This window comes from Glossina fuscipes, unplaced genomic scaffold (genome assembly GCF_014805625.2).
Source record: "Glossina fuscipes isolate IAEA_lab_2018 unplaced genomic scaffold, Yale_Gfus_2 121, whole genome shotgun sequence".
In the NCBI taxonomy this organism is placed as follows: domain Eukaryota; kingdom Metazoa; phylum Arthropoda; class Insecta; order Diptera; family Glossinidae; genus Glossina; species Glossina fuscipes.
Genome location: NW_023998464.1, coordinates 6,181,428 through 6,209,407, shown reverse-complemented (window position 1 = coordinate 6,209,407; position 27,980 = coordinate 6,181,428). Strand labels below are relative to the sequence as shown.

At 34.3% G+C, this 27,980-nt stretch overlaps 1 protein-coding gene across 1 annotated transcript; it reads right to left on the bottom strand.

The window, feature by feature from the left end:
* Positions 1–27,978, bottom strand: LOC119640552 (carboxypeptidase N subunit 2). The gene is made up of 12 exons (XM_038038650.1): positions 27,837–27,978; positions 17,868–18,065; positions 15,766–15,893; positions 13,831–13,974; positions 13,648–13,752; positions 13,436–13,562; positions 13,078–13,274; positions 11,318–11,473; positions 7,330–7,476; positions 7,019–7,181; positions 1,627–1,758; positions 1–722 (listed from the first exon to the last, which is right to left on the bottom strand). The coding sequence occupies exons 1-12, from the start codon at positions 27,976–27,978 to the stop codon at positions 1–3; spliced, it is 2,361 nt and encodes a 786-aa protein (XP_037894578.1).
* Positions 27,979–27,980: the final 2 nt, after the last annotated feature.

Genomic DNA, 27,980 nt, shown 5'->3' with positions numbered 1-27,980 from the left:
TCAGTTGACGCTTACCAAAGGTTCAAGTGTGGTTAAATGCAGCAAATGCTGTTGAGGCTGTCGTTGGTGTTGTTGAGTGGGATGATTTTGTTGCTGTTGCTGTTTATGTTGTTGTTGTTGTTGTTGTTGTTCTATTAAAGCAGTCGGTGATGGTAGGACCATTACAATTGCTTCGGGCGGTAATGGTGAACGCGCGGGTGTTAATGGCGTTGTGGTTAAGGAATTGGGTGTACCAATGTCTGATGGTGCACCCGGTGGTATTAGGGTGGCCGCAGCTGCCACAGCAGCTCGGGCTGTAGTATTACCGCAATTGCGAGGTGTTGTTGAGTACATTAAACCAAGATTATTACTATTGCTAATGCTATTGCTATTGCTGCTGTTACGAATATTGGTGAACTCGCTGCCCTGCTGAGTTAATGAGACTGATTTAACAGGTGGCGGTGGTGCGGGTGGCACAATTATCAAATCATCTATGGTGCACACACGATCATCAATAGGAAATTTAAAATTTATTTCGTTAGTGCCACCGTTTGTCGTCGTAGTTGGCGTTGTGACTACATTTAGCGGCTCTTCCGCCAATGTCTCCAAACCGTTGCCACTCAATGTTGACGCATGTGTTTTATTGCTTTTACTTAATGTCATGCAAGTGTTTATTTTACCATTGCCTTGAGCCACAATTGTAGCCTTTACTTCCAAATTCTTCTCCAAACATTTATCTTCGCCTGATGTTACAAAAGAGTAAACAAAAACAAAACGAAAAACGAAGGAAAGAAAACATTTCCGAAAAATTAAAGGAGACTACGAAAAGCGAACACTTATATACTTAAAAAATAAAGTGTGATTTAAATGTTTTTCTACAGGATATTCTTTAAGCGAATTAAGGGAGAGTCGATGTTAATATTCAGGCATAAGCGTTAAAACAATATATAGAAATAATTTCGAGTCGTTCATTTTCCGTTCTCGTCTGAAGTATAATTGGTGACGATTGTAAACTTTGCTTTGACATTTTTGTTATTTCTTTTTTTTTTTTTTTGATGACTTGGTGGTTAACAAAGGCCTTTGGGGAAAGTGTTTCTCTTCTATTTTTCGTTTTTTCTATTTATTTATTGTTGGCATAGCTGGGTAACTTAAACACACTTTGGTATTCTTGTCATTTTCAAATTCAGAGTTAACTCGTGCCAGACAGGCAGAAGCGCTGCTTGCATAAAGAGAGGAAGTAAAAAATACTTCTTTTTTTTCGTTTTTTTTTTCCTTAATCTTTAAGTTCTTTGTGCCAACTACTTAGTGAATTGATTGGTTTGCTACGAAACATTCAAACTAAGAAAAATGCGGATATTTCGGCTCGTTTCTTGCTTTGCAAGATTTGAAAGAAAGTGTTGCAGCTTGGAGCATTTTGTAACTTTGTAAATTTGTTTTCAAATTCAATTTAGGTCGTCGGATATTTCTAAGACAAGAATTTTTTTTTGGGCAATTTTGCCAAAGAAATTTCAAACATTACCGCAATACGTAATACGTTAAGTGACGAAAAAAAAAAAAGAAACTCATCCGTTCGGTGCTGTTTTTTGTATGTTTTTAATTATCCAAATTAAAATTGAAAAGTTCTGCTAAAATATTCTTTGTACTTACTGCTATTCAAGTTGTCTTCGCGAGTGTAGTAACGAGCACGTCGCTTGGAGAAACATAGAGCCAAGGATATTATAATAGTTACGATTAAAACCAAGATAATTCCACCCAGTATCGCAAGAGTGTTGAGATCACCTAAAGGAGGAACAAACACATATGTTTTCTATTTTCATTATTTTAGGATTAAACTTAAATAATAATTATATTAAAAAAGAAAATGAATAAAATATATTGTATTCATTTTTCTAACCAGTACATGTTGTATTCACGGCAATTACTAGCGTGGCCAATAAAGAAGGTGCTCGTAGAAGAAAGCGCGATTTTATTGGCGGAGAGAGAATGAAGTTTTTTATTTTGGATCTGCACTCTGACTTTTTAGTTTCTTATGCTTTTCCAGTAACATGATTTGTAGAGCAGCTAAAAATTGTTATCTGTACCTCATCCCAAGTTCTCTTGTAATCCAAAACCTTCATCAAATAAACAACAATCTTTTATAAACGACCAACTGCTAGCGCGGGCCAACACTGGAGAATATGGTGTTAGGGGAAGCAAATCATACGATTCTGCCTTTATAACGATTGATGTATGGCCTGCCTATGAAGAGCGTTATTGTCATTTAGGAAAGTTCTTTCTATATTAAATACGGCCTCTTCTTCTTGATTTTGTCATCCCAGCAAATCAGTCACCCTGAATAGTGCACGCTTGTTATCATTCGACCTTTTTTTCAGATAGTTGGCAAAGGTCACGATTACAATCGTTTCGAACGATGCTTATCTCTTTGCTCGCTTTGGTACAACTGCACGCAATAGAAGTTTCTTTCAACTGTTCAGATGTGAACGGAGTACAGCTTTAGATTCAGGTTCCGTTTCAAATTTTGTAACCTCTTAATCTTAAACATTTCAACTTTTTATTGAAGTGATCAAACTTGCGCCTTTTCAATATAAATGCAAGCGGACGCGGCATCCATCCTCTACGAACGCTTTTTGCATTCAATTTTTTGTGAATGGATATTAAACACAATCCCATACGAAACGTTCGCGATCAAAGCGTACACACGTACTTTCAATTTTCCCAAAACTGACGAGCTTTGTTATTCATGTTGAAAGTTGTTCATCGCTTGTGCTCGCACAACCACGTTTAAGTGCGGCCATTCGGCGGAACAGACTGGCCGTAACATTTATCGAGCTTTTCTTTGGTTTCCTGTGATCTCTTTTTTTTCAACAGACGGAATTTAACAATAGTAAGATAGATATTCGTCTTTTTTTTTAGTACGAAAGAGATTTCAAATATTTTTTGCTTTCTACGCAACTCAAATAAGTACTGGTCGAATATTATGAGTTTTGATATGAAGTCGTTTAGTAGTTTTTAAATTTTGTCGGAAGAAATTGTAGTATTGCGGTATTTAAATTGGTATAAAATTTCTGGACCGAGTGGGGCAGTTTCGGAAATGATTAAAACGGGTCAAAGGAGACACCTGCAGCAACCACACGCCGGTGTAACAAAAACTGCGCGCATTGCTGCTGCTAAAATCTTGCTTTATAAATGTCATAAAATAGACAAGCGAAGAAGCGTCCACAAGTTTGCCGAAACTGCAGAGATGCAGTTTAAAATTATGCTCCCAATAGTTTGCATCCTATAGCAGATATCTAACTTTTTATTAAACAATGAATGGCATGGGTCCTACATTCTCCTCTGACCACTTATCTGATATGGAGTTTTAAAGCTGCTTGCTTGGATTATTGGTACGCTCTTAATGCCAAAAGTGATATATGATAGTTGTTTTTTAAAGGTTTATTATTTGCATTTATTTTTAATATATCTGATATGTGTGCACTTGAGGTTAAATATGAGAATATATACACTATGGAAGATACCGATGCCGATTCGCTTCATTTACCCAAATCCAGAAAGAGTTCCTCCAGAGATAAACCAGCTGACTTATTTAAGCATGTCTGACCTTTAAATTTTCTTAAAGGTCCGTTAAAGTAAAGGCGTTGCCGGGCGTTGTTTGTTACTTGATAATCATCTCCTTCTTTAAAACTGCAAGAGAGAACTTCCGCGGAGACTGCTTGAGTTTTTAACGAGCTATGACGCCAATAACTGCCTTCAGAGTGTGAAGTAATTAAGCTTATGTCGTTATTCCAATCTTCTGCAATAGTAACATTTTGCGATGACTCCCCTTTATCAGGGTTGGAACATTTTGAATAAAGATACATTTCAGTGCTTTTTCCGCCGCATAACATGTCCTTTAACGGTTCGCAAATGTTACTATCTTTTAAGCACAACATAGAGTGATGTTTATATTTAATTTTTTTCAAGTTGATATTTTTATTTTCGTTGGAACTTTCATTCTTTCCATTGGCTTGGGTGGCAGTTCTCTTTGTACGTTCAAAAATATTTTCTGAAATGCGTTGGAAAATATTCGAGTCCATCGATGAATATTTGAAACTGTTTAGGTCATCTGATCGGGTTCTTTGCAGTTGAAAAGTTGAAGTTTCATCAGATTTTGCAATATGTTCACAACCTTGAACGTAAGTATTGCTCATATTGAGTTGATATCAAGTTTGAGTATTATTTGAACGTTTAACTTCTGCAGCTCAAATGGGAACTATAGTTGCTGTGAACGCAACAAATACTTATATATATATATGTAGTTCTTTGGTCTTAGTGATTTATTTTAGGATTGGCTTCAATTTTTAACCAATCATATTTTCGAAGTAATTATTTTTACCTGTTTGGTTTGGTGCCAGGGATTTATAAGCAACCCAAGCAAATTTTTGTTATGCAGAGATTTAATCTCTTAGTCATAAAGACATACTTCATAGATAACCTGCAACTCGGGGTATTTTAAAAAGGAAAATTTCCGAAATATTATTACCTCCTGTAATGCATGCAGTTTTTCAAGATTATTACAGGTTTCCCAGTTTTCTGTAGATGTTTATATATTTAATTTATATTGGCGATATAATGGCGTTTAAATTGCTCTACAGAAAACTGAAAACAAAAAAACTTCGAATGTATGTATCGGTAAACTATATTTCGTACAGTTTAGTAAAATGCTTGCTGGTTTACACATCTTTATTTAGGCGTCCATCATGGATTAGAGTGATTTTTGATATCGAAACTCAAAGCTTGAAATCTTTCGAATTCTGCTGCAAATCTTTTAAATTTTACACAAATTTGTTTGAATACAATGCCTTACGACGACGAACAATAAATGCGTAGACTATTCGTTCTGGCTGTTTTTTCTCTAAAACATTTAATACTAATCAGAGTAACAAATTGAATAACAGAAGTATATATCATAAACAAACCTCTAAAGCTCAGAGTAACGAGAGCTGTTTTGATTAACTGATATGAGTTGATAATGAGACTTGGTATCCTGCATATTGCGTTCAGAAAATATTAGATATATTTTTAAGGGAGAAATTTCTCTTTTTAGCGAAACGAATTGAACAACTTAAACTGTATTTTTTGACCTTTCGAATCAAATTTCAGAATGATTTTCGAATTTTTTTGAAGTTTGTGACAGAAATTTGAGTGCCAACTTGATGCTGTAAACACAGTAAAATCTGCCAATGATTACTTTTCCAGCATATAATGCGTTCTCAAAATGTACATCTATTTCTATAATTTCGAATGTTAGCGAGCCTGAAAATGTTAGTGTCACAAAAATAGTTTTATCGAAACTAACCTAATTCCCAGAAAGGGCGGAGTATTATGCTTTGATATCATAAAATTTTCTTTGAATTCCTGCCTGAGTTAAATTTGGGCAAGGCCTGTTATTAAATATCCTGCGCCGCTACGCGTAATGCTAATTTTTCCCTAATTTGGTCAAAATATATCAAAAATGTTGTTATATGCGAGTATGCCTATCATGTTCACAGACGATGTTGAATTTAAAAAAAAATAGTTTAATGTCCTTCATTTATTCTCATCATAAATATTAAAAAGTAGACTTTACCGTGTAAAGGGTTACCATTATTGACAAGTCTTATATACGGTAGGGTTCAAAAGTAGAGTAACGTGATCCAAAATTTACTGCAGCGTATTTTCGGGCCAAATTACTATTATGAACTAATTTTCATTGTAAATAGACATTTATATCATAGCTGTGGTCACACGGAAAAGGCTCAAAGGATTGAAATCAGAACGCGGTCTGCAGCTGGCGGTTAGTAAAAATTCACTGGCAACGCTTAAAAGTGAAACATCAGCAAATATAATAAAGACAATAATACCTAATTTTTTGTTAATCATCTGTTTCGTCTTTGGGTCAAAGCATGTCGCTGCACTAAATTTGAAGGCAATGTCTCAAGAATTGCGAGCTGTAGCTTGAACACAAATATACATGGCCAGGCATCAGACGGACAGTTCCCACAAACGCAATAAAGCAAAGAAAAGAAGCGAAAATTAGAGGACAAAAGACAAAGCCTGAGTTTTCTAGAATAAAAGGTAAAGCTGCCTATCTCGACGAAAATCTCAACTGTCTGTGTACAATAAATTATTCAGCTTGTTCGGAAAAGAAGAAAATGTTCAAGCTTTGTTGGCAATCAGGTTGCAGCAATTAATTTAAAACAAAATACTTATGTTTATCTTAAGCTTAATGTCGACGATTAAAATTATATGAACAATCTTTCAACAAAAGTAATGAACAATTATGTAACATAACAAGACATGAATAGTGAAATATGACGATATAAAAATAAATAAAAACACTAAATTAAGTGAAAAAGCGGTTCAAGTCGAATCATTTTCAATAGCATTTGTCCTTGTGCCACAGCACGTACTAAATTTGAAAATGAAAATATCTCAAAAATTGTGGATTGTATTTTGAGCACAAATATACGACGAGCATGCAAGCCTGGATTGATCAGTGTTACACCTTTATTACACCTTTATATCGCAAACTGCTTCGGGCGTAATAGAATTAACTTAGACAGATTGCATGAGGTCTACTCGATATAATGTATACTGGACAGCCAACTGTATGGGTAGAGATAAAAAGTACATCTAAGAGTCCATATATCATGCTAACTAAAATATATTAATTTTCAATCTTTCTAGTTAATGATGTGTCTAGGAACATTGCCTGCATACGTACGTATACTAAAGTGAATAATAAATGAATGCATAAAAGTACCCATCCAGTTATCATATGGTTCAAACTTCCAGAAAACCCCGCTTTCCGCTTAAAACTCATAAAAAATGCTCTCTTCCGGAAAGGCAATGAAAAAGAGAAACTAAGCAAACTAAGCAAATTTATTCACACACTTAAATCCAAGTTTGGAGAATGCTCATACGGCACTTCGTTTTCTCTTCACTTGTGGAAAATATAACAAACGCATTACATTTTCTATGCCTTTGTCTCACTTTTTACATTTTCTCGATTATTTACCTCTTTCAAGAAAATTGTGCGAAGTGCTGGCAGCATTCTGTTCTTCGTCAGTAATATATTCCAAACAAGAGTCTAAGCCATTTGCATCCAGATCGGTAATCTCTGCGCCGCGTAGGGTTTTTGGCAGAAAACATATAGGATATGTATCCCATTTCCACTGCAACTGATAAGAAAAACATAGTTAAAGTAAAGATAAAAATAAACTGTTTTCATCGTAGACCTCTACAACAATCTTGATTGGTTTAAACGTTTACTTATCATTTCGTCTTTTTTGTCGACATGAATTTGCATGTAGTCCTTCTATCGCTTACCTGCCTTATAACATCGATTAATCTGCCCATATGGCATTCATCACATATAAGCGGATTATTATCCAATCTTACGTTCCGTATTGCCTGAATTCTTAACACAATCTCTGCATTGATGCCATACAATTGATTGCGTGACAAATCCAAAAACTATAGGGATCAGAAAATTGTTAAAAACAAAAAGCTGATCAGATATCTTTTGATGAAATAAGACAAAATGAAAAAAGATGTTGTAAAACAAGTTTTTTTATTATTGTTCACAAAAAATGTTCATTTTAAGACTTTTTGTATATCATATTTCATTAGTTTATTTTTATTTATTTTTTTTTTTTTCAATTCGAACTCGATTTGTGTTCTGAGTAGAGCATGTTTTCTTTTCGCCTGCGATTTTTTAATCGTTTCGGTGATTTTGCTAAAACTGTGTATAGTAAAAAAATAAGAAAAATAAAAAAAAAAACAAAAAACCAAAATTAAAATAAAAAAATTGAAAACAATTGACATTTTCCTTTAGTAGTTCCCAATCTTTTTCCAGCGAGTGGTGTTTTCCCAAATTACTAAATAATAGGCAACCATAAGGCGTAATGGTCCCGTGGCCGCCAATTATAAACTCAAATAGATTTCGTCTATTCGGACTTTGCGGTGTTGACAATCAGTAACATCACTTCTATTGACAAAAAACAAGGTGTTATTTCTTTAACGGATGCTAGCATAACACTTTCACATATCAGTCCCTTCCTTATAAAAAAAGCTCTAGATAGCATGGCAATTTATTTGTCCTCGCTGTGAACTCGCGTGCAACCGAAAACCTCATAAAGTCGAAATCATTAGCTAATTTATATGCTATTTCCGTTAAATTACATGACAAGCTGAGCTAAGTTAGAGGCGTAATTTATGCATGTGCTTAAAGATAAAACCGTTCGCGAAACGGGCAATCAAGGAGTGACCGAAGTCTATTAGTTCATTAAATTAAATGACGACAAGAAAACCCGCTCTCCTACCTTTGATCGCTATCGCTTACTGCAAACTGTTTATGTGGCTTAGTATAAATTAATTATTATTACAGAACAGAATATCAATATAATACCTTATCAAAACTATCAGGCTCAATACCTAATATGCTTTTATGCATTAGAGCCGATAGCCTGTGTTGCTAGTGCTCAATGTCTTTCTTTTAGTTTAAGAACTTATTTCATTAGTCTAAAATTATAATAATAACAGTTTACTTTTTCCATACTATTTTCAATAAACCTTTGGAGAAATATGTTAAAATGAATTAAATCTGTCACCGAAATTGTGGCTTAATTAATGTCGGTATTTTTAAAGCCTAAAACTATGTTTTTCTTTCCAAAAAGACGATGCTTTCAATTATATCTTATATAGATAGATGTTTTAATTTCCCCAAACATGTAACTACCATTATAAGAGATAAATTTTCTCCGAGAAAGTTGAGCACTAGCACGACTAAGACTATCAGCTCTATATTAAATAAAGACACTAATAGATGGTTGGTTAGTCTAGCCATTTTAATAAAGTTAAATATTCTACTGATATATTACGTTGTGCAACTGCCTTCAAGGTGTCTACATGATTATTCCTTCTGAATATAAATTTTTGAATTGGAGAAAAGTTGTCTTTAAACTTATTTTTGATAAAAGTAAATTTAAAAAACGTATGCGATTTTTGTAAGAAAAGGACTGAAAATAAAAACCTTATCATCATCAAATTAGAGGAAGAAACAAAAGAGACAGTAAGCCGGAAAGCGTGCCGTAAAAAAATGTAACCCTTTCCTTTTGCATTTGCATTGCAAACTTTTACTGGGTGTTTGCACGAACACATGTGGCGGGTGTTTAAGGGTTTTTCGTAAAATTTATTGCTTAGTTTAAAACAAATTCTACCCAAAATTTTATACAATTGCTTTTCTTTTGTAGCAATTATTATGGTTTTCGGTACTATGTGATACTGTTCAGGCAGTACCGAGGAAAACTTTTGCAATGCATTTCAACATTGTCCTCAGACAGACGGTTGCAAACAATAGCATAGCTGCGCAGTCCTTTAACGTTTCACAGCAAATAGTATGAAAATATAAAAAAATGTCCATGCATTACATATGCATGCTTACAGACAAATAAACTAAACTTTTGCTACATATATATTTATGTGAATATTTTAAAAATCATATTAAACAGTAGCTACCAGTCTAAGAGATATTATCAAAAAATACCAGGAATTGTTGCTTAATCACTTTTGTAGTTTTGGGTTTCTATAATTAGTAGCTCGATTGATTGATAATTGTAATCTCGGCGATCATCTGTAATTCAATTTTTTGACAAGAACTTTCCATGTCCGTTGTGTGTTCTAGTTTTTTTGCTCAAGTTAAGCTCGTACCTTAAAGTACATACACGAGTGGAGGCGGACTAAACGCAGGCGGCGCAGACAGGCTAGCCGTTGCCTAAAGCTAAGCAGACATAGTGCGGACGTACGTTTCTTTTCCTTTAATTCCTCTTTCGTTTCATTTTTTATCATTACGATATAATGTCGTCGCCAGTGGAGCTAGGCTTGCAAATGATAAGAAAACGTCCCGATAACGTTACGTAAACGAAATTTTCGAAAATATCGGGTAAAGATTTTCAAAGGCAATGAACGAATCATAGCAAGAATGTCAATAAAAGGGATAGCAGGTATTTAGCAAAGAAATTAAAATTTTGACTTTTTGATCTTGGTCGTCCATCACGCTCAACCAACGATAGAGATTTCTTGGTTAAATTAAAAGAGAAAGTAGAAGTGTTAGAAATTCGTTAACCTGAAAGGGGTAGATCAGAAATCTTAGGACCCTGTACGCAGCATTTTGCTTTGGGAGTAAAGCCTTTTTTCTATTAGAGCAGGAGTTTCTGTTCGAAACACTCGTTTATATATGTCATCAACCGAATCGCGTATGCATGTGACATCGAATTTGTAATTATTACCAAAGCCCTACAAGTCTTTCAGGGAACGGTACAAACACGGCATTTCATAGGGTTAGACTTTGTTTTGCTCGCGAAAGCTCAATAATAATTGGAACGTGTCCTTTAGTTTTCAATGTTCCCGATACTATTTGACACCATGTATGTAGGAAGTGGGCAGAAATTCATACATGCCTAGATATTCATACATAATATAAATAATATATGTACACTTTATTTTTAGTGTATTGGTATTTTGTGGTAAGACAAAGTTAACAACACATGTTTTCTTTATGCTTACAAATGCCGTACGAATGAAAATCATTTTGATAATCAGTTTAGAAGGCAATCTTTCTTAACAGAAAATTCTCATAAGCTTATAAATCAATTTGTATGTCCCAAAAGCTTCTCCTTCTCTAATTTACATAATTGTACTAAACCATATCTGTACACATAAAAAATTTAGAGTAATATTGTAAGTATTAGAAGTACTAAAAAAAAAAAAAAAAAATGACGAACGCCCGCAAATAGAGTCTCTATATACTTTATAGAAAAAAAATTCCTTTTGAAAAAGAATCCTCTAAGATTTTTGGAGAGTCGGAATAATAATCGTTTTATTTAAAAAACATACTTCAATAAATAAATATTTTATTTATTACCTAAATAGGAATTTATAGATATACGTTTCAATTCATGCTTACTCGTCTTTCTTCCCTTCACCTTTGAAAAAATTGTTGTTTGCGCTTTCGAGTAAAAATTATTATTTCATTTCAATTTCCTTTTCAAACCTGAAACCTTGAACCTTTTAGTTTTTCTATTAACCATGTTTGCGGTGTAGTGTGCCTTGGCTTGCACATACATAATATCTGGTTAGGACTAGTAGGCAAGCAGTACATGGTTTTCTATTTTTATTTAATTTTTTTTTTTTATTTACTTTTCAAATTCATTTATTATTTGTTTTTTATTTATATTATAAATGTTCTTCTTTTCTTGATATAAGCCCAACCGATTATTTTTATTACCTTTTATTTTATATTCACAATTACATTTACCTCTAATTCTTGGCAGGGTTCAATGACTTGTAAGGACATGCTATCCAAATGATTGCCAGATATATTTAAGTAACGTAAGTTTTTAAATGGTACCAGTAAACCAACTGGCAATACTCCCATATCAGCAATAGAAAGATGTGTCAGGTGCGGCAAAAGCTGGAGAGAAATAAAAACCTATTATAATGAATTTTATTATAACGTTTCAGAAAAGCTTGGACTTTTACGACAGAGTATCAACGTAGCGTAATTAATGAATTTATTAGACGTGCCGCACGCAGCATATAAACTTGATAAAACATTTGCGATTCGTAGATATACGTATCGGAAAATGCTGTTAAAGACGATAGTGAACTTCAATTAAATTCAAAAATCGAATGTATATCCACTTGAAATTCGAAAGATTTTCGAAGTGTAGATAACAAATCCCGCACTTGGCCAGCGTGTATAAAGTATTTCTATTTGGATATGTTCATCTGATATCTATTTTCGAGATACTTTGGCGAAATTTGTTACATCGGCCTATTTTGATCGAAGAACGAACGCCTTTAAACGCCCATTCCTCGTATACAGTGACACAAATCGCTCAGTAATAGTATTTCACCATAGGTTTTAAAAGTTTCCTGCGAGTAGTATGCCTTTATGTAACAAGAAAGCCTCATTTTTAATACTGAGTGTAGAGTGACGTAGGGATGTTTAGTCATTGTTCTTGCGAATTGAAAAATTTAAATCGTAGTCAAAAAAAAGCGTTTATCTCAATTTTTGACTTGTAAAAGGGAAAAAGAGGATAGGAGACGTCGGACGGTCGAATGTGCAAATTCTGCCATTTCACTCTGATCCGGGACACTCTTACTTCATAGATCGGTTACAATTGGAAACGTCATGCCCCCTGAGGTTAAGGTTACCTTAGAGTACGAAACCCGAAAACTATAACATTTTTAATCCATTAAATGTTTCTAAATTTAAAATTTATGTTATAGCCTTTAGATTGCCAATTATCGGCAGTTTTGCTCTACATCGAAATTTTGGGACCGGGTCTTGCTTACCTTCAGGCTTTGACTTCCATCCACACTATGAAGTCGTAGATGACCAGTTACGGACGGATGGACAGAAGAGTGCGTCCACATCGGGTTAAAATCTTATATTATTGTATTTACTATATACATAAATATGCATCGTAACAACAATTTTTCGTTAAAGCCAACTACTAACTATGTGTACCCAAATATTTCGTTGAAACCAAGCAATATTTCGTTGCTTTCAGCCTTAAAATTGCTTAAGCACGTTTCTTAACTTTAACACACTAGGCAAATATTTATATTTTATTACGAAATAGTTTGTGCATTAAAAACCCTAAGGTGTATAGTTCACTTACTAGCTTGCGAAGGTCGTTATCTTAAGGCTGTCAATAGTTTACACAAAAAGTAAATAGACGGCAGCAAACCTAAACTGCACTAAAGAATCCACAATTAATTTAAGGCATAAAATGTTGCTTTCGTAACGCGATGGAAAGAAAAGGAAGAAATATTTCAGTTGAGATTAAGATGAGATGCAATGAAATATGTAAAAACTTCCCTTTGGAAAAACAAAGATTAACGAGAAACATAAAAAAAAATTAAAACTTTCGATTTTTGAAGGGATTTTCTTATCGCTTTATTGAAAAAATCGGAAAAATTTTTCCACTAGCTGAGCAACATAGTTTGTAGGTTTTTTTATTAATGGGAAAAATCCAATCGAAATGGAAAAAAAAAACGTAAACTTACCTCAAATGTTTCGCGAATTTCATGCAAATCCATATGTATATTACCGCTAATGTTTAAAGTCCTTAAATTGTTAAGACGTCGAACAGATTGTGGCTCTAAACGCACCAATTTGTTATATGACAAATCCAGAAATGTTAAATTAGTCAAACTTAAAAATGAATTGTTTGGAACTTTAGCCAAACGATTATAGGACAGATCTATATATATATGTAAACACAAGCACAAGCGTACCAGCAAAAACACAAAAAGAAATGGAAGAAAAAAAATTTACAATGGAACAAGGAAGACATAAGAGAATGTTTGTTAAAATCATTGAATACCAAATTTGTTCAATTTTTGTGCTTCCCATTTTTCTTACCCAAATGCTTAAGAGATTTTTGCATACGAAATAGTTCATCCACAGCCACAGATAACTGATTACCATCTAGGAGAACTTTTGTTAAATGCTTGACATCACGAAATTCATCCTTATCGAGAAATTTGAACTGTTAAGAGATAATGGAAAAATTGGATTTTTATTCTTTAGCTTTTCCTTCTTTCTCTTTCAGCTATATTTTGTCTGCGCCATACCTCATTTCGTCCTAAATCAAGTTCAGCGAGCTGTGGCAATAAATTGTATAATTGAGGATTGATTTTTTTCAATTGACAATTGCGACATTTGAATATCTTAAGTTGCTAAGCGAGAATAAAGAAAAGAAAATTAAAAAAATTATATAAGATGAACATTTTCGGATTCGATTTTCTGCTACTAACTGGTACGTCGCGAAACACATCTGGTGGTAAATCTTGCAAAGGATTTCCGCTTAAATCCAAATATTTCAGTTTACTTAGCATAAAAAATATGCGCTGCACCAATTCACCAATAGAATTATCAGCCAAGCTCAAGCGACGCAGCTCCTAGCATCGGTAGGAATAAAAGTTAATTAGGTTAATGTTTTGTTAAAAAGAATTATTATTTATAAAGTGAAAATCATTTTCAAAGGAAAACTATTTTATTTGGAAATAATATATAACCATATAGGTTTCTTTCTACATTCGATGTTTCGTTGCAAAAAATTCAAAATGTTGTCTTGGCGTCTTTTGCAAATAATATGATTCAATCAATATTTGGTTACCATCAAGAAAAGACGCACCGTTCGAATAAACAACAAGTAAGAACATTAAGTTCGGTTTTATACCGGTCAACGTTTACCCCAAAAAAAAGGCAAAAGAAGTAAAAGAATGAAATTCTTACGCTCTGTAATATGGAGCGTGGGCAGTTGATTTCTTTTATTTTCAAAATAAAAGTTTTGTCGTAGAGTCATAGGGGCGTTGTAGGCGTGTTCTTTGAAAAGTTTAGGTCAATTCGAAATTCTGTTCCAAATTTTTAGGTGATATCTTCATTTACTCTAGCCGGAGAACATTTACTACAAATACTACAAAGTTGCGCAAACGGACAGATGGATAGACGAACATGACGGACCTGTTTAGGTGCATTCAAGATTCGAAACTGGTCAATAATTTGTATACTTTATGTGGAAACTAATCAATAGTTTGTACACTTTATGGGGTTTTTAAAGCTTGTTTCTGCGTTTTATAAAGGTATTGAAAAAATAGTTCAATTTTGCTACACTTTTTGGGTAGGCGCGGTCAATCTTTTCCATTTTTGTACACAGATACTACAGCGTCGCTCATAGAGTATTCAAATTTTTGTAAATTTATCAGCTAAAGAGTATGAGTAATGAGCAAAAAACGAATTTTTCATTCTCCTTGAAAAACAGAGTTGTTCTCAGTTTACGTGGTGCTGTGGACGTGACCTTTGACCGATGTGACTCATTTTCAATACCAACCTGCGTGCAAGAACTTCCAATGTGTCTCCCAAATTTTAAGTTAATAGCTTCCCTTTTGGCGCCAGGAATATGTTTACAACAGATATTACACAGACGGACAGACGGACATGATTAAATCGATTTAGAATTTCATGCTGATCAAGAATATATATATTTTGTGGGATCTTCGATGCTTCCTTCTGGGCGTTGTAAACGTTTTGACAAATGAACAAATAGATATTTTCCTCGTCCTTCGATGATCGGTATTTCTATCGGTCATCTATTGAAACTCGTGTTGATCGGAAGGAATAATAGCTGTTGTCAACAGCGAGGACGATGGGATATTCTAGGCTCGAATTGCGAACACTTCTTCGGCTCTGCATATCGTAATACATTTACTGTTCATCACGCGTAGGAACTTAGCAATCTTCGAATCCTGAGAATTAACTACGAAAATCAAAGTTTTCCGGAAATGCTCACCGACTATATGTATTTAAAGCTGCAAGAAACTATGTTGTGTCCTCTCCAATGTGATCGCATCGTTGCATATAGTTTAAAGAGAACCCTTTAAAATGAAGTTTTATTCATCACCCTAAAGTAGTAATTACACTTTGTCTTAGAAAGCCAAGGAGTCAGATTCACACCATACCAAACATATTATTACAATTTATAGGTGGTCGCCAAAGCAGGCAATAACATTTGATATGTTGTTTGTTCCTTAATTCAGGCAATTAATTCCAACAACTTAATCGTACATATTAGATATAAATCTAACAAGTTTAAGTTTGAGTATATTTGTCAATTTAATTCATTATCGGGGCAGAACAAAACGAGACAAATAAAAATAGTGACAGTAAAAATAATTTGCTTTCTTACTTACCGTTAAATTGCAAAACGTTGAACTGGCGATATTGATAATTTTATTTTTCGATAAATCCAATTCGAGAAGATTATTTTGCCCACGAAAATCTTTTTGCATGATAAGACTTATGTTATTCTTGGAAAAATCTACAGTATCGTATATCAAACGATTGCAATGATAGGCGAGAGTTGAGTGATTTTCATTTAACAGCAGCATCGATAAGCGCATAAAGACATAAAATTAAGAGGAAATTGAATAAAACAGCGACAAAAAAAAGAAAAGAAGAAGAAAAAATTAAATATTCATTAAGTTTTTTTATAGGTTAATCAGATATAAAAACATAAAAAATGGAGAAAAGAACCTCTCAGCACTCTACAATGATTCTCGTGTTAAAACCATTGCTGCTCAGGCTGCTTCGAAATTCGAAAGCGGAAAATTCTTGCAGTAACCAATATTTAATTTTATTATTGAAATAAGACGACAACGCCAACAACGTTGATGTACCATTGGCGTTCACGCCGTACGTATGTATGTGCATGTACAATTTGCTTAATTCGAAGAACGGTTTTCGTGACCTCGTTAAAAGAAATAAAATGAAAAGTCATTAAGAGAATTGTCGAGATCTTGTAAATATATTTAGTAGTCTTCCGGGATTTGCGTGTACATAGCAAATTAAAGGATTTTTCGATTTTCTCGCAGAGTTTTCTTATACACGTTAATTAAAGATTGATTTTGTATGAAAATTCTTTTTATAAAAATGGTTTTCCCTTTTTTTTTTGATTTTTGTATGCATTGAAATCAGATTTTAAGAAAAACAAAAGACTCCTCTTGATATTTTCTATACAAAATTCTTTGAACATTAGCAACAAATTTCTTGTTCTTTTCAGAAAAATTCAATTAAAAGCACAAGAATTTCTCAGAAATTAAACAGAAATTCTTTTTTTTCGTTCTCGAATTTTTAAAATAAGTTTCTTTTACGTCAATCATGTTGCATTCATCCTAATTTACTTGTTTGCTGCTTAATTGTTGTGAGTAATGCATTCTTCTTGAAAAACAAAAAAAAAAAAAACAAAAAAAAACTGGTATGAAATGCTAATAAACACCAAAATTACTTAAATACTATAAACTATATACGAAAACTAAAGATCTTTTATGCATTAATTAAACTTATCTTTTACTCTTTGCAGCTGCTGGTGCAGTAAGACAATGAGAACAGAGCCCAATTAGTTTTGGCTTGAGAAAAAAACCTTGTGTGCAATTATGCGTAAAGTTACTTGGAAAGTATTTCAAATTCAATGAGCACAAGATCGTCGTTCGTGATGCCGCACACATATGCATGCCAGTGTGCTGTAAAACTTCTTAGTAAAAACTATCAAGTGTGAATAGTGTATGTACAAGATTCGCCTTAAGCGGAGCTCTGCTGATAACTTGATGAAAGATGTAACTCTAGCAATAGCACAGTTATTGTCATCAAAATTTCGTTAAATGTTGGAATTTTCTTTCACTTCTTTTCATATACGAAGAAGCAATTGATCAAATTCCGTAAGTTTTAAAAGAAGCACTAATGCAAGATCAATCCACGAGTAGTTTGTCAGATTTTATTTCTAAAATTAAAATAACTTTAACCCACAATCATCCACAATGATATGTACATTTATCAATACGCCAAAGAACCATTTGAAATTAAAAAGACACATCGAAGAAGTTTATAGGGCCACTTAGGGTCTTAGAAAATACATCATATCGTATGCTTTAAAATTCAAAGAATCTAAATTCTCCTTGAATAGCTTTTTTTAGGATATGGACAATGAAGAAATCAGAAATGGAACAACATTAGGAAGCGTAGGACGCAGCTTCTTTGTAAAAAATAATCAATAACAAGAAAAAGAAAAAATAATAAAATGAAAATCATAGGATAATGAGCACACAAAAAAAAAAAATGATTTGAATATGATCGACTTGAGCATATTTCAATTTAAATTGAGTTGGACTTTATGTTATTCAAAATAAAAATATGTAAATCACAGAATAAACTTATTCTCACATCTCCATTTTATATTAATCCTAGCAAGCCTTGTCGTGTATAATTTTTAAGCGAATTTAATAACTTAAGAACTTACCAAGAATTTTTAAATGCTGCAAACCCCACAAGGATTCGGCACCTATGACCGGGACATTCGAGTCGGTGATACGTATTACTTCCAATTTGGGAAATTTCCTTAAAGAGTTACCAGTCGTTACAGAATTGCGTGGGCCTTGGATGATAATTACCTGGACCTCAGGATCTATGCTCTCGAAAGGAAATTTATTCAAACCACCTAAAAAATATTAAATGTTAACAAATCACAATTTCATTTACAATATTATAAATGAAAATATTCCCTAATATTCATTTTTCCTTCTCGAGTTTCTCTCGCTCCGACTAAGTTCAATCTTTGAATCATGTTCTCTTCTTCTTTCAATTAGTTAATTAACCGTTTGAGTCACAGACGGTATTGACAAAACACTGTCGAAGAATCCCAGGCAGCGCGATCGCGGTTAATTAATTGCATTGAACTATGTGTATATCTGCTCCTTGGTGTACTTATTTTTCTATCCCCCGGAAAAATATCCGCACCAGTTATTCTTTGACTCTTATAAATAAAGGCGGCTATGCGCCCGTTTTTGTTCAATAAGTTCGGTAAACAAGTGAATATAGATCATCTGTTCATCCGTCCATTTGCTTTGCGTACATATTGACTTGTCTGCCTGTCTATCAATGTTTTGATAAATTTTCAGACTCCGCAACAATGCGGAGGAAGACCTTAAAAAACTGCTTATTTTGAAGTAGTTTTAGTGAATATTTTTCAATCTCCAGTACATACAACGATTTTAATCGTACAAATCCGCTTCTATTAACGAAGCAATTCCATTTCGTTTTTTGTAGCTCAAGTTGGTTAAATTTAACGATTAAGCTATAAATAAGTGGTACTCGTCAGAACTGGCAGATGGCGGATGTTTATTTGCTTTCACGAAAAGCACTTCTTTCTGATATTACTAATCATTCAGGGAATGTGTGCTAAATGTGTTGCACTGTAGAGAGAGGTGTTAACCCTTTACCCGCCGAGCACTGTCTTGTTGCTGCGATCCAAGCATGGTCAGCCATTCACGGATTTGGCAATCGCGACGCTTATCTACTCGGCTGTGCGTTCCCGTTAAAGGTCACGGCTTGATATATATAGCTATTTGAAACACTATAGCTGGCCGGCGCCAGCCAATAAATACCCTACATCACCCTATAATTATTCACGTGCCCACTTTTCAAAATAAGGCCGATCCGATTCGTTTTCAATTGCCAAAATACGTCGGCATAACAAATTTCATGAAATTGTCTCGAAAACATTTCATTTTGTTATTTCAATATGCAGAATTCAGCTACGGCGTAGATTCAGTTAAATTAAGTTGAAAGCTTCATTTAGTTACAATTAAAGCAAGAGAGATCTTAAAACTGTGAGATTTAGAAGGACATGTAGGAATAAGCAAAAAGAAAATCGTATACTCGCCATACACATTCAACAACTGAAAATCATCAAATTAGAGTCTGTCTCGTGATCAATACCGAAATTTTAAATTTTGGTTTTAGTATGGCATCGGCAATACGCTGGTATTGAAAACAGCAGTTTTAACGAAACCAACTTATTTAGATTTTTACAGAGGACACTAATTGAGTTAAAAAGTTTATAATTGAAGGTGCATAGGCTAAGTTTTATAAAAGGAAAATTCATAGTCGGGCGAATAGAAACAGGAAAATTAATCCCACTTAGAAAAACAGGCGGGTCAATGGCACTATTTATAAACTTTATCAAGAAGTTTGGTAACGGATGCTTAAGATGTTTCTCGTATGACCGCAAATCTATGCTCTCCTAAAAATCACAGTTCAACGGTACGAACTAATTCTTAAAAGGAATTAAATGAAAACATGTAATCCACAAAAGACGGTTTATTTTATTTATTTATTTATTCTATTCCACTTATACTAGAAACTCAACTAAACAAATAACAGTCGAGTTCAATTGGCTCTTAATACAAAACTTATATTAATTAACAATAAAATTGAGTATAAGCATAATAAAACAAATAAGAAGAAAAAAAAAAAGAAAAAAGAAAAAAAAGCATGTACACTATCAGCATAGGAGCACACTTACACCCGGTACAGGACCAAATTGCAAATGAACCCCTAAGCCATCGCAAACATGCATAAGCCTGGCAACCGATAATAAATTGACAATAATTCACTTTCGAAACGTAACGACTTTTTAAGGATAAAAGCTAGTTTAAACACGACATAGGTAAATCGCGCGTATTAAGCAATGTTGCTTTAATAGACTTTAAAGAGTCCGATAACGAGAATAAGTGGTAGATGTCAGTTAGGTTCTTGCAAACGACTCTGAGCGGATTAAACAGCTCATAATTATATTTGCACTGACTAAGCTTAACCAAGATAAAGTGCCTAGAGAAGCGGTTACGGACATTAAAGCTTATTTCACCAAGTAATGAAGGCGAGTCAATAGCACCATTTATTACTTTAATTAGAAAGGAAACGCCAAGAACAAATCTACGTTTCTCAAGAGACGGTAGGGACAGCAGAAGCAACCTATTTTGATACGGAGGAAGAGAGGCAATCGGATCTCAACCCAAATTTCTAAGGGCAAACAGCAAGAATTGCTTTTGAACAGATTCGATTGAATCTACATAGCACCTATATGAAGGAGACCACACAACTGAGGCATACTCGAGTATGGGTCTAACCAAACACATGTACAGCCTTTTCCTAATGTAGGGATCATCAAGCTCTTTGGACCACCTTTTTATAAAACTAAGCGCGGACCTAGCTTTGCTAATCGAGAGCTCAATATGCAAGTTAAAACGCAACCTATGGTTAAATAGAACGCCTAAATCTGTGATCGAATCGACGTCCTCCAACTTATGCGAATCTATGAAATACTGAGTAATGAATGACTTTCTTCTTGAGAATGAAAGCTTCTTACGTTTATTTAGATTTAGATTCAGAAGATTCAAAGAGCACCATGCAACAAAATTATTCAAATCACCTTGAAGCTGATGTGATTGCGATTCAACAGAGAAGAAAGAAAACAGTTTCACATCATCAGCATACATTAAGATCTGGCTGGAATTAACCACCGATGGGAGATCGTTAATGTATAAACTAAATAAAATAGGACCTAAGTGACTTCCTTGAGGTACGCCAGACGTAACGGGGAATTCATCCGAGCTAATGGACTCTGGACAAAACTCTGAAGGATCTATTGTGCAGATAAGAGCTTATCCATTTCACTAAGTAGGGTGGGAAACCAGAGGCTTGGAGTTTAAAGATAAGCAGTCTATGGTTAACCATATCAAATGCTTTGCTTAAATCAGTGTAAATAACATCTGTGCGAGAGCCGCTAGAAAAAGCATTGAAAACATGACAGGTAAACTCTAACAAGTTGGTGACTGTAGATCGCCCTTTACGAAAGCCGTGCTGGTGCGGAGAAATATACGAATTAATGGCAAAGGCCAAATGCTGAGTCACAATACGCTCGAACAACTTGGGCAAGACACTCAACTTGGCTATGCCTCTGTAGTTCTCAACAAATTGTCTACTTCCACTCTTGTGGATAGGAATAAGGAAACTACTCTTCCAACATGAAGGGAAAACACCTAAATACAAAGACATGTTAAAAATCTTTGAGATCACACCACATAACTCGACAGCGCAAGATTTAAGTACACATGATGGAATTCCATCAGGTCCAGGCGAACAACTGTATTTTAGAGAATTCAACCCTCTAAAAACATCATCCGAAATAACCAAGTTAGGTATTGAAACCGAGTTAGTTATAGGATATGGCAATCGAAAAGTTTCGTCGGAAATACTCAGCAAATAGATTTGAGATTTCAAAATCATCCGAGGAATCAGAGCCATTAAATGAAACATGAGAGGGATATGTGGAAATTTTTCCTCTAGAGTTAACAAATTTAAAGAAGAATTTAGGATTAGCAAACAGAGAGGATTTAATGAACTGAAGGTATCTGCAGTAATAATGATGGTTGAGGGAGTTAAATCTATGCCTCGCCACCGAGTAAGCGACATAGTCGAGCGCAGAGCCACTTTTCGAATATTTTTTGAATAGCGAGTTTTTTCTATTCTTGTGATATTTAATTGTCTTGTTAAACCACGGGGCACACCTGCTTCGAGGTCGACAATGCTTGATCGGAACAGATGCAGCAATAGGTAGATTTAATGTATTGTAGAACGATGGCAATAAGCTTTCAATACTACCGGTTGAGAAATCAAGCGTCAGATGTGAAAGACGATGTTTTAGTAATACAATATTGTGGCAATTAATACACCACCACCAATGCGATTCACTCGATCATTTCTAAACACTTGGAAAGAATTATGAAAAAGTTCCGACGAATGAAGATCGGGTTTTAGCCAAGTTTCAGTAAAGGCCAAACAGAAAAATTCCGTGCTCACTGAATTTAGAAAAGTGGAACGAATTTTCGAATTTTGGTCCCTAACATTTTGATAAATGAGAGATAGTGGGCCTGAAGAAACAATTAGTTTTTTGAAGGCGACAAGACTATTGCCTTGGTATTACGGGGACGATCACGAGGGATAAATTCCTTAATTAAGGATCCTACTGGCCACAGTGATTTGTTTAACAACATATCACTGTTTTCAGTCGGAACTAATATTTTAAAAGAAGAGATTGCCCTAGCTTGAGAAGGAGCCATTTTGAAGATGCTAACACGCTTTAAGTTGATTGATGGGATTTTCGTCGCCAGATAACCTTTTATGTTATCCACCGATGTTTCAGGTGCCAGTCTTGACACAAATATTGCTTTTCTGGGAGGAACTGCCGTCAAGCAAATGTCATTATTTGGAACAGGAGGGGGGTTTACGGTAGAAGAGTTTCGAGTTGGGGACGTTACAATACTCGCATTTAATTGATACGAATAAGTAAGTATAAGAGGGATTAAAGTTGCTGAAGTTAAGGTTAAGTTGAAAAAAATTAGCAAAATTGTTCGGACACAAAAATCCCTGGATAGACAAGCTTAGATTGATTCGGAACCAATGTAATAAGAGAATATAAGGTAGTTTATTCTGGATGTTACAACCGCTCGCACAAACTTAATACACCGTGTACCACAAATGGTGTGAGTTATAAGTGGTTTTAAAAAAGTGCAAATTCCCAAAGTTCGAAGCTTCGAACTATCAAGAGCGCCGCTTTATAGAATTTGTTCCGGGCTTTAGATTGGGCGAATATTAACTTCCTTAGACCTCGAATTGTGGAGTAAACAAAACTCCCCTTGAAACGAATAGAACTAATCTCAGATATTTATTTCACAACTCGTAGCCTAGCATACGTAAAAAGGTGTTGGTTCATTGAAACACATTTATAAAATTTTACTTTACAAGCGTATGTATCAGCATTTAAAAAATTCTGTATAGATTTGCGCTCGTGCTTTCGCATGCAAAACGGGGAACAGAAATACAATGCGAAACGAAAAAAAAGGTTTATTGTAAAATTAAAATCCTTGTAAAAAATTTTCATTTACATCAACATTGCATTGCGTACGTGCACGCTAGCACAAAATAACAATAACAAAATTTTGCATACAGGGGATCATGATATGTAATGAATTTCCTGCTTGTAGGTAAAATGAGAAAAACATGAAGCTTTTAAAAGATTTTAAAATTGGGATTTGTTTTATATATCCTTCAATAAATAAAACAAAGAGGGTTATTACAACGATGTTGCGTTGTTTGCTATAGGTCTCCGCACAATTATCAATTGAATTCTCATGCTTCTTAAGCGAAACATTTTTTTTTATTACGCATTGTCTCATAAGATTATTCTGAGTAAAGAAATTTCTTAGAGTTACAACATTTTTGGAAAAAAATTTAAAATAATTTTGACTTCTTTTCATCCGTTCTACTTAATAACTTGTATGAAAAAGTTGTATACTTTTTAGTCTAGGAGTATCAACGGGTTTCTACCGATTTCCTAGTAAGAAAATGGACATTATAAAAGCAATGAAGAAGACACGAGGAGAGAGAGTTCATTTAAAGTATTGTTCATTGCTGCCCATTACAAGTTTTTTGAAACTTGTAACATATGGTTGTATCTTGTAATATTTGTTACAAATACAACCCTGTAGTAGGTGAGACTGTTAGTGTCACTCGTTGACAAGTGAATAACGGTTACATTACAAGAGAAAAAAAAGGGCGACAGACGGAACGAGAGTGGAAAGAAAAGCTTCAATAATTAGACGAAGAAAATTTTATGAGAAATTCCTAGATTCTTATGTGGTTTGTGACAGGCGAGTGATAGTTTTTTTTTTAACGGAAAAAAATTGATGCAAACTATTAAAAATTGTATTATGTCTTAATAGCATTTTGTTTAGAAAACACAAAAATTCAAGAAATTTAAAAATGAATTTTCCTTGTTTTAATTGTAAATTTTGCACTGTACAGAAAAAAAAAAGTACCGGACGCCGTTATGACAGCGCAAAAAATTAGAAAACATTATTGTGAACATTTCTATTAAACAATAAATTGTTAGTTTACACAAACAATTAAGAAAAACACAAGTGAATTGTCGATAGCTACATGCGGAGTTTACACTATCCGTCTTTAGCACTTTGAAATCACAATACAATTATCATTGTGACGTCCTCAACTTCATGCAATGTCTTCATCATCCGTAGTAACAAGTACATCATCGTCTTCAGCAACGTAAAATCCGCTTGTCAGGTTTTTCATCGTACTAGCATGCATATATATAATATGTTTAGTGCATAAGGAATCATCTATATCTACTTATAATTTATTTAATCCGTTTACTTTTAAATAATATATAGACATTAATATTGTTTTTGTTTTCTTCTTGCTATGTGAGAGGATGGTAGATTAGGAGAGTCGTCGGAACCAAAATCGGCGTCTGCAATTTCAAATCAAGGGCTTAAGGTGACCATAGGCAGGGTGGGGTACAAAATTGCTCAGGGTCAGTAGGACGGTCAGGACAAAAATTTAAAACCTGTCCATATCTCCATATTAGCAACCTCACGAATGACATGTACGTCGGTTTTTACAATCTCCGATCCTCGTCAAGTAACACTTAAACATAGCTGTGAAGTTAATATAGTTGATATTCAGACAGACAGGGAGGATTCCCAGACATAGCCTTTACAAACTTTTCCCAAAGAATCCATGGAATAGAAGACATATTGTTTGCCTCATCGATTGAAACATATATTAGTTAGAGACAGTAATGTCGGGGGAGTACGGCAGAGAGATACAAAGATTCCATTTCTGCGTTCCCAGCGTTCGCTGAACAAGTCTTGTCATAAGGGGCCGATCGTCATACGGGAAGATAGTGATATCATGAGTTTGATGTATTGTTTACATCTAATTGATAGCGTTTCGCAGTGACGGAAGCATGAAAGAAAGAAAGCTAAACGATATTACTTGCACACGAAGGAGTCGCAGTTATTTGCGATCCTATTGTACCATTTATGTGGTCGCCTTGGAAAAGAACCGCGAGAATTTATTCACCATCCCAATATATATACGTACATTAAATATGCAACATTTACTAATCGCAGTACTGCCATTGAAGTCTGTAGACGAGCGACCGTAGACAGTGGCAATCATTTCTCTTATATGGGCTTGCATACTCAGTGCATAGTATTTGCAACTCATAGGGGAATCTTTGTTATTTTCTGAACAAGTTTCAGATATATAACATGGAATGTCAGACCTAGGTTAATATTTGGCTTTTTGTCTACAAAAAACTCTTTTTTGTCGGATAGAATGGAATATACATTAGGCGAGGAGTTTTAAAGTGCTTAAGGCAGGGTTAAGTTGTATAGACTACACGTGCATATACGTAGATCGGTTTTTCCTGGTGGCTCTCGCACGGATGCCGTATACACCGTCTTCATTAAAGCGTTTGACTTAGTTAACCATAAATTACAAATATTTAAACTCCAAGCCCCTTATTTCTCTCTAATGAATTCCCCACGACGATGTCTCTGCAGATCTCGTACCAGCTTCAAAGTAACTTAGATAATTTGTTTACGTGGCGCCCATTAAACTTCACTAAATTAAATCTAAAAGAGTGCAAAAGTTTTTCAAGCAAGAATCCAATCTTTACTGGGTGTTTCATCTGTTCACAGAAATTGGAGATCCGTTGATGGATCTAGAGGTTCTATTCGACCAAAGGCTACGTTTTATTTTGCACATTATGCTCTCTTTTTATGTATAGCTAGGTCGGCTTTAGTTGGCATTAACAGGTGGTCCAAAGAGCTTAAGGTTCCTTACATTACAAAAAGGTTATATATGCGAATAGTTAGACCAATACTTCAATACGCCTCTGTTGTGTGGTCTCCTTGTCGTTCAAAGGCAACTCCTGCTGTCTGCCCTTAGGAATTCGGGTTGGGATCCGCTTTTGTCTTTGCCTCCTTATGAAAATAGGTTGCTTTTGTGAGCCTTACCGCCACTTGAGAAACGTAGATTTATTCTTGGTCTTTCCTTCCTAATAAAGCTAATAAATGGTACTATCGATTCGCCGATATTACTTGGTGATATAAAGTCTAATGTCCCGAATCATTTCTCTAGGAACGGCTGTGGTTGTGCCTCTGTACTGGATGTAAACATGCTCTTTTTGCTCTCTCCCTCTTATTTTTATAAACATATATTTCATTCGTTTTATATTTCCGTCATTTTTTTTTTTTACTTCTCTTTATATATTTTGTATTAATTATTAATAATAATTAACCTAAGATTTACTTCTAAGAGACAATTGAGTTCAGCTGTTCATTTATTTTAGTTGAATTTTCTTTTATAAATACAGTAAAATAAAATGAAAAAAAAAGGTGGCTTAAAATTATGGCAACCTGCACTCTTTTCCATTTAGAGGCTTCTTTGCGTCTACCGTAAAATATTTCTCGAGTTAATGAAGAAGGACTTATGGGTCATAGACACAGTTACTGAAATCACAAATCCAGTTCATTCTAACTAATTGATTTTCCCAAAAAAAAAAAATAAATTGCCTAGAGAGGGAAAACCCAAGTGCACATTCGTGACGCGTCCTGCAGCTGCAGGCCGAGGGGAACGATTAGCGGAAAACCCGGTTACCGGATTAAACATGAAACCATGTACTTAGGTAATAGTATTATGCTTGCAAAAATGTATATAAATAGACTATTTGTGGAAGGCACAGTCAGTCGGACAAGAACATTCAGTCGAAAAAGAATATTAGAGTCGAGAAGTCGAGAGTATTGCCAAAGTAAAATGTAAATAGTCCTAACCTTAAACAAATTAATTGTGAATAAAAGAGTCTTGTGGCGAAAACGTGCAAGTATATTTCTCTTAAAAAGAACATCCACGATCTAGTGATACGAACCGTATCCGAGGAAAGCGAATTTTGTAACAATACTAATGGCATAGGATTGCCTCTAAAGAAGTCGTTATAAGCATAACGGGTGATAGTTGCCAGAATTTGTTCGAGCTAAACACGTATGAATTGAATCTAGCATCCGACTTTCTTTCTTTGCAATTTATCCCAGCCAAAGGGTATTTATATTCAAAGTTACTCTCTCCTTTCTTAAATGATTTCAAAAGCAACACGACATTTTTCAATAATCGGAATGCTTTATATCTTTTCCAGTCTAGACATTGGTTATTGACTTCACTATTGCTACCGCTTTGGCCATCTTAACTCAATCTAAATGTATTTTATTGAACAAAATGAATAAACACTTTGTTGATATGTGGAGAGTGACTTCATTGGAACGATTATCAAACAACAAATATTTTAAATTTAACATCTACGTCTGTTACTGTTAAAAATATATTGAAATTTATATTTTGTTTTTATTCCTATGCGAAGTGATTGCATTCTCGATGCCTTCCAAAAAAAGCATTTTAACATAAAAGAATTTATTTTTTCTTTAGTCATTATTATTTCATTACAACTTAATGAATGATTATCGGTTCACGTTCATTTCTTTTATTTATTTACTTATTTATATTTTACCTTTGGTGCATATGGTTTGATAACGTAAATATTCATCCAGATTGCAGCTACATTCCAAAGGACATTTGCGTATCGCCTTGCTGGCATCAGCCAATAAAACGAGCACAGCGTAAAGGTAAAGAGTAAAATATTTGACCAGCATCT